The 12062-nt window shown below is 41.2% G+C and overlaps 1 protein-coding gene across 9 annotated transcripts in view; it reads left to right on the top strand.

The window, feature by feature from the left end:
* DIP2C (DIP2 acetate--CoA ligase C (putative)) overlaps positions 1-12062 on the top strand; it is a 1026208-nt gene that overhangs the window by 869732 nt on the left and 144414 nt on the right. For all 9 annotated transcript variants that reach the window (XM_078663289.1, XM_078663292.1, XM_078663288.1 and 6 more), the window contains 3 exons: positions 1071-1185; positions 3608-3809; positions 11243-11352. In XM_078663289.1, coding sequence (XP_078519415.1) covers positions 1071-1185; positions 3608-3809; positions 11243-11352 — 427 coding nt within the window. The remainder of the gene's footprint in view (positions 1-1070; positions 1186-3607; positions 3810-11242; positions 11353-12062) is intronic.

The following is a 12062-nucleotide window of genomic DNA, read 5'->3' as shown; positions in this document are numbered from 1 at the left end:
CAGTACAATAAGTGGGACACCATTGTGTCAAGTTGTTGAAAGACCTTCTCTAAAAGTTCTTGACTCCTCAGATTACTGGTATTCGTTTTCTTTTACATTGTGTGAGCCCGCTGTCTCCAGAAGCAGGTTGGCGTTTCTCTTCTAATACCTGTGTAATGTGCTCTCCTTCCCCTTTATGCTCTGGCACAATAACGTTCTCTTTCTGGCATCTACTGGCAGGCAGCTCTTATAGCAGTATGTTTTGTTGACCTCCCTATGCATTAGGGGTGTCATTGTCTTCACATGCAGCACCTTAATGGCTGCCCTCTGTTTGATCTACCTCACACATGTCCTAGCTGCCTGGCATAAGTGGAGGAAAATAGCATATTACACTGCTTTTTATTTCAGATTCAGAAACCTTTACTTGTGAATCTCATCCTTAACATACAGATATAGGTACCTTGTTGCTTTAGGAGCTCAACATACTAAAATGACTCAATAGGTTTGAGGGCGATGCAGAAGATCAGTGGCACGGCGCTTTCAGTTACCTCAATCTTGTCTCCCTTTTCACGTTTGATATATTGACAAACCGGTTCATTAGCTTATCGCTACACAGTAGAGGTCTGTTATTCTTGTTCTTTGCTGCTTCTGAAGATTGCTGCAATTAGCCAGGCTTTTTGTTTGCACTGGAAGTAGTGCAGCTTCACATTTAGGTGGTGTATGTCTTTGTCTTTCAAGTGTAACCACAACTCCTTGGGACATAGGAGTTTTCTAAATGGATATGTTTCGTGTGGATGATGGTGAGTTTCCTTTTTTACATTTACATACATGTTAGGTTTTACCTGAAGTGATTCTAGACGTGAAGTTGACATTTTAGAGTATCCTTTTGTATAAAGTCTTAGTAAACTCTGTGTATTTTACTGTAAGTGCATTTTGGGCTGATTTTTCTTAGATAGAATCACTGAACAGTGGCAATCACTATCTTCTACTGCAGAATTGACTCCTGTAATCAGCATTTAGTTTGAGGAATTGACTGTACTCGAGGCTTGCATACTTCTGATCATTCACTGACATTATTTTGTATGTCACAGAATAGCAGTATATTCAGTTAATGTCCTTCATGATGAACGGATAGTCATTGTGGCAGAGCAGCGGCCCGACTCCACGGAAGAAGACAGCTTTCAGTGGATGAGCAGGGTGCTGCAGGTAAGTAAGTTACATGAAATCTCTAGAACCTGATTGCACATGTTACGTTGAATTCACAGACTATCTAAGCATAGGGCTGTTTGCGTGCTAGAGGAAGGCAGACATTCAATAAAATGATGAGGTGTTAAGCTTGTACAATTCAGGGAATGCTTGCAGAGGAAAATCTAATTGAAAACAATCCTACCACCAAAGGAGTCTATCTTAGTGGTGTCCTTGAAGCAGATCAAGTTGAAGGTGGAGGACCAAAGCAAGTGATTACCAGGAGGTGGCACTAATGCAAGTCATTACTATTTTGTAGCACCACTGCCGATTCAGAGGATCTACTGTATCTAAACCGATTGTTACCTATGAGAAACCAAAATATTGTGTATTGTGGATGGATACTAGCAGATTGGAGCTGGGAGTGCAGAGGAAAAGGGAGTACAATAGTAGATTACAGTTAGCAGAAAGGGATAAACAAAGATGTGGGTAGCGAGTAGGCCAAAGTTTATTGTTGCCAGGTATAAAAAGAATACTCATTTTTTAATGGATGTCCCTAATAGAATATATCTAGGTAGGCAGAACCTATTTAGATTTCAAGTTTCAAGCAGAATCAAGATTGAGTATGTACAATGTAGAGGATAAAGTCAAATGTAGCTTGAAGGACAAATCAGTGTGGATCATATCCAGGTGTGGTACCAAAAGGAATTATAACTATTTGGCAAGAATACATTAAAATGCTTCTCATGTGATGGGCAAACACCAGTCTTTGACAAGGGTTGTAGGCAGGGTTAGATGTAAAGGGTGTTGTCCCGGGGGAACAGGTTTTAAAGCAACTTGGGTTTTAGCATGATAAAAACAGGAGCTCGTCGGGGTGTGTGTGGCGAGGGGTAAGGAAGGAGTGAAAAGAAATGAATACATTGTGAAACTAAAATATAGCTTGTGTTGGACCAAAGTGGGTCATGGCTAGTAGGTGTGTACAAGGCAGCTAAGGGATGTGAGGTTGGGTTGTAGTGGCTCATATTTGGGAACTGAATTACATTTCAACATCTGCACGAGACAGGGTTGAATTAGATCGTTAATATGTTTAGCCACAGGGTAAGAGCACAGTAGATTTTAATTTTGAGTGCGAATGAAAACAAGGAAGACAATGCTGTAGGACTAAAGTACAATGTACGTAGGGTGCACTGATATAGTAAAAAAAATAAGTACAGTATGGGAGTAAATGTAGGTAGTGGTGTGACTAAATTAGGTTGGGGTTAGAAGAGGGAGCAAAATTATTTGTCATTGGGGTGGAGCAATTTAAACTGTTGTTAAAGGTGGTGGCAAAGAATAGTTAATTGCTGGTATGTGGGACTAGTATGCAAAGTTAATAAATCAAGTTTCTTATGGATAGGGGACATGACAAGTGGAGATCATAGGTAGTATGAGTGAGGCCAGAGTAGAGTGTGAAAAGATGGCACAGCATAAGTGGATATCAAATACGGAGAACAGCCAAAGTTAATGGTGACTAGGGAGTATAACCTAACTTAGAACTTGGTTGTAGGGTGTAATCAACATAGATTGTAGATTGTGCGTGGAATGTAAGAATTAGCTAGTTACTTGGAATAAAGTAGATTGTGTCTAATGGATGACACCAAGAAGCTTGTACCTAACCAATGAAACCGAAGTAAGTCATATAAATTGCTGCTGTGGGGGTGGGACTTAAGCACATGGTAGGTTGTGGAGGGATTCATCCTGCTTGTTATGTGTGATGCAGATTAGCATCTGGACCTCACTTGCTCTTTCACGTCATATAATGTGATTGCGCGCAATGCCGATTGCAATTCTTTCTTTACTGCTACAGGGTTGAAAGCAACAGTAAGTCAAAGGGAATCCCTGGAGTGAGCTCGTTTGCTTAATGTGTATGTACCATTGGAGTTACACTAAAGCATTAAGACTAACCACTATACTCTGCTGTGCTATAGTGTCCAGTCAGGTAATAATTTCCACAGAAAAATGAAATTTGTTAACAATCTATTTAATAAGAGATTTTTCATACAACAATAAAAAAGACGCAATGTTTAAAATTCCAAAGAAATATTCTTTGAAAGGTCAGTCCCTGACCCAGGATATATGTCTCTTATCAGGCTATAGCAGCAAGATACTGGAGACTGTAAACAACACGCCGCACAGGCCCCTCCTGGATCCCCTATCATACCTACCAGTGGGGAGAATACCCTTCATGTAAAGGTAGAGTATAGTGGTTAGTCTTAATGCTTTAGTGTAACTCCAATGGTACATACACATTAAGCAAACGAGCTCACTCCAGGGATTCCCTTTGACTTGTTGTCATTTGTGCCCTGTTCCCTGGTTTCAGTGGGGTACCCTCTCTCTTGAAATCTTGAAAGCAACAGTACCAAATGTATACCTGTACTCATTTAATCTTTGATCATTCTTTCAGGCCATCGACAGTATTCATCAAGTGGGAGTTTACTGTTTAGCACTGGTACCAGCAAACACACTCCCCAAAACTCCCTTGGGTGGCATTCACCTGTCAGAAACCAAACAGCTTTTCCTGGAAGGCTCTCTCCACCCCTGCAACGTGTTGATGTGCCCACATACCTGTGTTACAAACCTTCCCAAACCAAGACAAAAACAGCCAGGTAGGTCATTAGGCTTTGGTTATTAAATGTTATGTACGTAAAGTATGCAATTAGTTTGAACATGGTTTGGTATATTATTGAGACCTCATAAGATGAATTTCAAAGAAGTGGATATAGCCATATTGGTGTAAGAACTGCCTGCCAATACTGAAAAAAAATAAAGATGTTGAGTTTGTTTTAACAGTTCCTTTCTGGTAAATGGTATATCGGGCAAGAAATTAGCCTTTGTTTGACTTCAAATGCAGACTGTGAGCTTGAGTCAGAAAATTTTCTTAGTAAAGTCTTCTAGTTGTGCCTGTATGGTCACCACTTTATTTGGAGCAGATTTTTCGTTTTCAAATTCAGACTACCCCTGTGAATCTGCTGCTGTCAGAGCTACACAGGAACTCCGACAGCACAGTTATTTCTGCTTGCAAAATGTAATCGGTGTACCTCTCCTCATGTGCAAAAGTGATGTTGCACCAGAAAATCTGTTGACGTGTTTTCTTGGACAGCGAACTCCCTCTGAACTCTCATCAGCTTTGGAGGCAGGCCCCTTCCATGTGCACCTCAAAAATGAATTGGTTGTCACCTTAAAATGTAAGTAGATTTATCAGCATTTGTGAAGTGGGAAACTGCCTACATATTGGTAAAATACCCAACAAACTTAGAGTTGTGGACTTTCACAATCTGCTGGTAGCCCCTAATACTTGAAAAGAAAATGTCTCTGTGAGTAAATACAGATTACAGTTGTAAATCTCATCATTCTTGATCACGCGAATCAAGAGTTTGATTTTTCCCTTACAAATGCCATACTCTGTGCACCAAATATGTATTAAAGCGTGCAAAACATTTGAGAATGGGGCGTTGTGTTTTGCTCTGTTTCAGATTGTGTTGCTCTTCTTCCTGAAAAGACTTCTGCATATTTTTAACTTGTGATGCTTTTTAAAATATTTCTGCATACGTTGTTTGCTCAGAATCAGAAATGTTATCTGCACAACGTCGTAAAGGTGTGCAGCATGTGGTAACTCCATGGAAAGGGCAGCAGATTTCTAATTTCTATAGAATACTTTAGTCTGCATTCTTCTGCGGAGGATGTGCAAAATCCTACATTTCACATTAGCCCAGAATTCCAGCAAGTGGGACTTTAGGTGTCACACTCTTCACACATGCCACTGAATTTGTTTGAGAAAAACACACACTTTGATTCATGACTAGTAAGAGCTGATGCCCTTCACTTACCCACTCGAAAACTGATCTTGACTATTGGTTTATTGTGCATTAATTTTTGTTGCGTTGCTAAGATTTATGCTACTTTTCAGACCAAACCCTGCACTGTTTTTATTCATGTTTGTCGGCACTCTACTGTTTAAAATGGCGCAGTTCTTTTACAAGCAAAATGTAGATTCTGATGGATAATTCCAGCAGCAATTTCCTGAACTTGTGGATCTCCTGAGTCAATGAGACATTGGGGATATATATATATATATATATATATATATATATATATATATATATATATATATATATATACACACACATATACATACACGCTGACATCAGATCCTCTTTTTCCGCACTCTTCAACATGGATCAGGAGCTCTGCTCCTACCATAGTTTTATCTAACTTTTTGAAAGTGTGTAGTGATGTAATCCTCCAAGACAATAGGGTTTAATCAGTGCTGCACTCATTGTATGCAGATGTTAGTAACATGTCCCCAAGTTTGCCTTTGGTGCCTCAGCGCCAAACAAAATTCTATGTCTGTGACAAATGCTCTCTAATGCACCCAAAGGCCATTGTTAGAAAGCCAAACTCCATTTAGCAGGATATAAGAAGCGAGGTCAGGCACACTCTATATTGCAATGTTGTTTCTGTTCACCACCCTTAAGTAAGTCCAGGACAAAATAAAAAGACAGGTCTAAAAGAAACATAAAAAGTCTAAGCAAGCCTCTTTGTGTCCCCAAGGCTCCCGCTCCAGTGAAAGATCTCATAGTTGGGTCTTAAAGACTTAGAAGTTTGGCTTGAATTCAAATCATGTTATGGAGCCAATAATGTCTCATTCAGATTCAGACCATTCCTCCTCCAGCAACGAATTGAGTCTCAACCACCTTGCTGTAGACTTTGCCATTTGTTGCTTTATTGGCACCAGTTCCAGATTCTGCTCCAACTCAGCTTGTGAATCCAGAGCCAGCTTTCGCTGGGCCCAGATCGTTGTCACGCTCTACAAACATCATGGCCCAGCCTCAGGTTGAAGATGACTCTCCGGCTCTTCCCTTGCCTCGGAGGAAGTATTTCAAGAGTGTCCGATTCTGATGCTTTTCAAGGTCTTGAGGATGTTGCTATTTTGTTATATAGCGCGAACTCGAACCAAAGGTATTAAAGCGCTTTACATGAGCACTGTATTTACATTACACATTCAGGCACGGGGAGATTAAGTGATTTGCCCAGAATCACAGGATGTGGACGCGACCTTGAGGCTCGAACCCTGGTTTCCGGCACCTTGGGGCCACTGACAGAGAAAGTGCCCATTTTGCAGCTGTCGTACACACAGATAGTAGATTAACAGTTGCCTACAATCAAGACCAAGGCTTTAACCAGCCTGGATCATCAACTTTGAAGTCCTTTGAAGTCCTTGCTGCCATTTAATGAAGCACTGACTCTGTCTCATAGCAGCCTTGGTCGACCCTGCCAATGAATAATCTCATTACATGATGACAAAGACTTGCGCCAAGTCATCCAGCCTCTCTGGCGCAGCATCCTACTCTTATCGTTCAACCCTCTACAATCGCAATCTACAAAAGGAAACCGATAAAATGTTAGGCTCTGTATTTTGACAAATTGCTGCTTTTTTAACTAGGGGATTGGTGTTTACAAACTTCTCTCACTTTGAAATCAGAGAAAGAAAAGTACAATGAATTGTGTGGCACTCTTGCTGGAGATACAGGTGTGTTTAAGTAAAAAGGGTGAAGGATGCTTTTTTTGTAATACACAACGAAATTTAAATACATGTAAAGTAACTTTACACATTTAGCAGTTAGGAGAGCAAAATTAAGCACATTTAATGTTATTCTGAAGTGATAGAACTTTAGATTTCAATAGGATCAAAACAAATCAAGACACTTTACTTGGTGGTGCACACATGATAGCTATTCACTAAAACCTGATTTCCACCCATCATTTCTGTGCAATTTAGCTTTAGCAGTAAAACTATATGTCTGTGCAAATTTAGTGGCCATTTCATTGGAAAATATGCTAGCTGTAAATGACAGTGCACTACCACACAAAGCGTTAGTTACAGTAAATTCACCTGCCTCATGACCATTAAAGCTAGGTTGGTCACAAAGGTTTGCTCTAAAAATTGAGTTGTGGTTCTAAAACGTTTTGGAATCATTGCTCTGGGGCATTGCGAGTGAGATTTTGCCCATTCATCTCAAGGATGTCTAGCACTCAACTGCCCTGAAGTTATAAGATGGCCAAGACACAGCAAAGTATAATACATTATCTGATCTGGACACTGCTGGTTGTGTTGCCTTGGTTACTGGCACTAGTGTTACTCAATGTCATGTTTTGATGCATGCCTCCATGATTTCTGGGGACGTTGGGGCATCACTACTGGACTTACCCTCTGACAGGACCCAGCAATTAAGCAAAAAAGCAGACCCCTCTGTGATGACGCGTTTTTAGGATCGCATAGTTGCAGCTCATTCTTTAGGAATACATTACCCCATTGTCCAATTCTATCAACACCATTGGAAGTTCAGAGGATACTCAGTGAACCTTCGCTAGAGCCAAAGGCTACGCTTGCAGCCTCTCCAGCAGCCCGTCCAACCCTTTTGTGTCTCCAAAGGTAGGGATGGATGTAGAGGATGCAGTCATCAGCAGAAGAAACAATTGTCCTCCTACAACCATTTGAAGTCAGTAGGAGGCAGGATTCAGCATTGCCTTTACATATGGTGTACAGTTATTTCAAGCCAATGGGTTCTTAAAATTGTTCATTTTGGGTATGGCCTGCCTTTCTTGACTACTACTTCCCATGTTACTTCAGTGTTTGCCCAAATATTGGGGCGGATCATGACTGTATTCTCTCCTTAGAAGTGCTGTTGTTGCTAGCCAAAGGCATAATTGAGGTGGTGCCTGATACAGAGAGGGGTAGGAGATGCTACTTCTGATACATATTGGTCCCAAAGAACAGGGAATTTACTTTGATTTTGGACTCCAGGCTGTATAATAACTTTGTTAAGAAGAAAAAATTGAGAATGTTGAAACTTGTCAATGTCCTGCTAGGACTGGGTTGGGTCATTGGACTTACAGGGCACATACTTTCATGTGACGACCCTGTAGTGGCATAGGAGGTATCTGTGATGGGCGCAGAACATTTTTAATTCACTGTCCAGCCCTGCAGTGTTACTTCTGCCCCTTTGAGTGTTTATAAAGGTCATGGTGGTGGTAGCAGCTCATCTTTATAGGTCAGTAATACATATATTCGCAAGCCTCGACAACTGACTCTAAAAGACAGACTCACCTCAGCTGTTCGCTGACTTCATGTAGATTACGGTGTTTTTTCTGTCCACCCTAGGGTTCTCTATCAATGAACAGAGATCCAACTTTGGCTTGTGCAGAGTGAATACTGTGGCTCTGAAGGCCTTTCTTCCCCTGCAGTGAGCCCAGGGCATTCAAACTATGATCTAGATGTTTCAGGCAACAGTGTTTGTTCTTGCCCTCAAAGTTCTAAGGTTTCTGGTTCACTTGATCTTGTGCATCTTGCTTGTGCCTCACACATGTTGCCATACATGAGTTATTTAAAAGAACCTTCACCTTCAATGGGCCCAGCACTAGGAATGTCTTTTGGACAGCATCCACATCTAATGCGCAGCAGCTCATGACATTTTGTGGTGGCTGGCAAATGCCAACCTGACATGTGGCAGACCATTTTCTTTGCCCCAACCAGAACTCTCTCTGATGACAGATGTGTCATCTCTGGGCTGGGAGTTGTCACCCGGATGGGACTACTCACAGCTTATTCTGATGGCCTGGTGAATTTGCCCCCTAAAGTGATTAATGCTCAGCATCTGCCCAGCTCTTGGACTGCCACTTCAGGAGTATCAGCTGTGCCAGCAACTGGCAGGCTTTTTTATGCCCCAACCTTCACAATCCACTCCTCCTTTTATGGAGATTGAGCCGAACCAGCTGAGAGGTTCACATGTACTGCCAGAGAAGGGGGATGTCCTTGTTAGCTGCATTCTGCCTTTCCACAAAACCAATGTATTCTGGACGCATGTCCAAATTCATCAGTTGGTGTGAGAAATTGGGTGACACTCTGCAAGCTTACTTGTATGATGTCTATTTACTCTTGCTGCCTTTGGCCTGACCAGACTTTGCTGTGGGTACTATCAGAGGTTACTTGATGGTCCCTTCAGCGTTTCTTCATTTGCCTAATCATCCCACTTTATTCAAATGACCCACTGTAATGCTTTTCTTACAAGGGCTCTCACACATTTCACCCTTCTCCCTTCATTATGCCACAAAGTCCCTTCTATTTCACTTTGATGTTCTTGATATGCACTTCTTTCAAGCCTTATTATATTTTTACCCTGATATATTTGACTGAACGCTGTTCCTGTTTGTAATCACAGCTGCTCATCTGTCCAGCTTCTGTACACTACCTTCTTCCCTGGCAGGCTGGTTCCTAGGACTTGTGCATTCTTTCTTCTAGCCGTAATGCTGCCTTTTCATAAGGGGCAATGCTTCATGCTCCCTATGTTCTTCTCTTTGCCACTTCCTTATGAGGAGGACGCAAGGATAGACTAGTTCGATCCACTGTGGGACCGTAGCAGCTGCATTGACAGAACTTCGAAGTACTGGTGAAAGATCAACATTTTGTTGGATTCACCATTGTGACGAAAGGACAGGCATTCCACAAATTAATCTCATTGCGATGAATTGCCCTTTGTTTCAAACTGTAATATGCCTTTGCCAATAAGGATCCTCCTGAGGGCTTTCAAGCTGATTCTACCAGGCCAAAGGATGAAAACTACAGCCCTGAGTCTTGTGTCCTTGTTTTGGGCATCTCCCAGGCTGCCACGTGGGCATCTGACCTCACTTTAACTGGACGCTACTATATTTACCCTCAGGTCCACAAAGTTAGTCATTTCGCTCACTTTATCTTGCAGGTCTTTCTAGTGTAAAGACCACTTCTCAGATCCACCAGGGGGACATTGGATTGGTATCGGTTTGCAAGGTTAGGAATCTGCATTTAAAAGAATGCATCAAAAGAAAAAGTTACTTACTTTCATTAATGCATTTTCTAGTGGATGGTCTAAGTGTGGATTTCTTAACTACCATCTCCTCCCCTTTTTGGAGAGTAGACTTGTCAAAGCTAATAATGTTTCGGGTTACAATTGCGCACGCTGTCTCTGGTCTCAATTTGCCTTTCACATTCCACTTCTCTGGGCTTGGAAAAGGTCTGTGAATAAACTGACAGCAGCATGGGTGGCGCCTATATCCATCTCTGTTTTGCAATGTCTGAAGATGTGACAGATGGTGCCACCTGCCCGCGCACAGAAACTATTGGAAAGAGTTTTTGGATCCAGTGTGGCACATCAGGAGATTCATAAAGTGAGAAAACTGTTGTTTGATAGAGTATTCACCAGAAAATAACAAAGGTAAGTAACTGCTCTTCTGTCATGTGGATTTGGAAATTCAATATCTGGGAGTATCCCAATTTTTGTTTATTTACTCTTGATCACCATATTTAGAGTGAATCCGTAAGGTACAGGCTAATTACTGGGAAAGAGAAGTAGTATTCGTATGTTGATTGTGGATCTGAATGGAAACAGCGCTGTCTAAATTTACCGCAGGATTGCCATGAGTGATGTACCAGAAAAAAGCTAAATTGATAATCTTGCATTTAAACTATTATCGTTAGTCAAACCCTGCAGAGTGTATATGTTTTCCCACTTATGCATCTCCAAAGGTGTCTTTGTGATGACTGGATATGGTCCAGGGGCGGAGTTGCTAGCTACTTAAGCCAGAGACCTTGGACTCTAATCTAGCTATCATACTGAACCAAATATCCTGTTATTCTAACAAATCGCTTTCTGAATTGTTCCTTAAATCTTTTTAGTTTGTGAGCAATTAGAAGCAAGCCAAATGCCAGTGTCAGTCGCTACATAATAAACAGAGTATTCAAGCATCAGAATGTTCTTCTGAAATTGAATATGTCCTACAAAAACCTTAAGGAGTCTGTGTGCTTTAGCCTAGAAGCAGACATGTTTGCTAAAAGGAACTGTCCTTCTAGATTTGACCAAGTGTGTATTATTTAATTATTTCTGCATGTTTCACATCTGTGATTTGCCTGTGGAAAATCAAACTTCCCCTTCAGAGATGAGACAGCATTGATTTTGATTGACAAGCCTCCGAATGTTACAGCACAATTCCAATATGTGTCCCTTAGAAATTGGCCCTGCCTCTGTGATGGTGGGTAACCTAGTCTCTGGGAAGAGGATTGCACAGGCCAGCGGACGGGACCTTGGACAGATAGAGGACAACGATCAGGCCAGAAAGGTAACTATATTCACATAATATGTTTATGTATTTCTACAGCTAATGTATATGTTGTTGTTAAACTAATTTGCTCTTCTTTTTAGTATGTAAAGAATAAATAATTCTTCATCCCTATTCATTAGAGAGGGAAAGACAGAAACAGAGCGGACTGATTCACAAAGCACTACATGCATGTGAATCAGATGCATTTTGACAGCTATAAAGGATGCCTGCAAATCTGGCTGGTAATACACACAGACAGTGTTGCCTGTTGGAGGTGTTTGTGTGTATTTGATATTGATATAACCTAGCCCAAATGCAGCATTACTTAAGATACTGATGGTCTGATGCTCCACAGGATTTTCAACATTCATGTCAGACAGTGGCTAAAAAATGGTCCTTTTCTCTGGGTCGCTCAATGCATTTAAGGTGAATACTCCTAAACATGCACCTTAATGAACTAGGTGAAACTGATGCAGAACGCACAAGAAAATGTGCAAAGTATCCCCATTTTTCAAGTGAATGTGTGAGAGAATGCTCATAATGAAAAATGTTTGCATGTGATGAAAAACGTGGGAAGTAAATTACGAAATAAAAAGAATCCTAGTTCCCCAACAAATGGCCCTCTAATCTCTAGCAGGTAAGGATCTGCTGGTGATAGTCCCTTCTTTCTACATAGATACGCAGGTCAAAAGGATGATGGTGTGGTGGTGTACCCACCAGTTTAGAGC

This window comes from Lissotriton helveticus, chromosome 10 (genome assembly GCF_964261635.1).
Source record: "Lissotriton helveticus chromosome 10, aLisHel1.1, whole genome shotgun sequence".
In the NCBI taxonomy this organism is placed as follows: Eukaryota; Metazoa; Chordata; class Amphibia; order Caudata; family Salamandridae; genus Lissotriton; species Lissotriton helveticus.
This window is presented reverse-complemented; position numbering and strand designations above follow the sequence as displayed.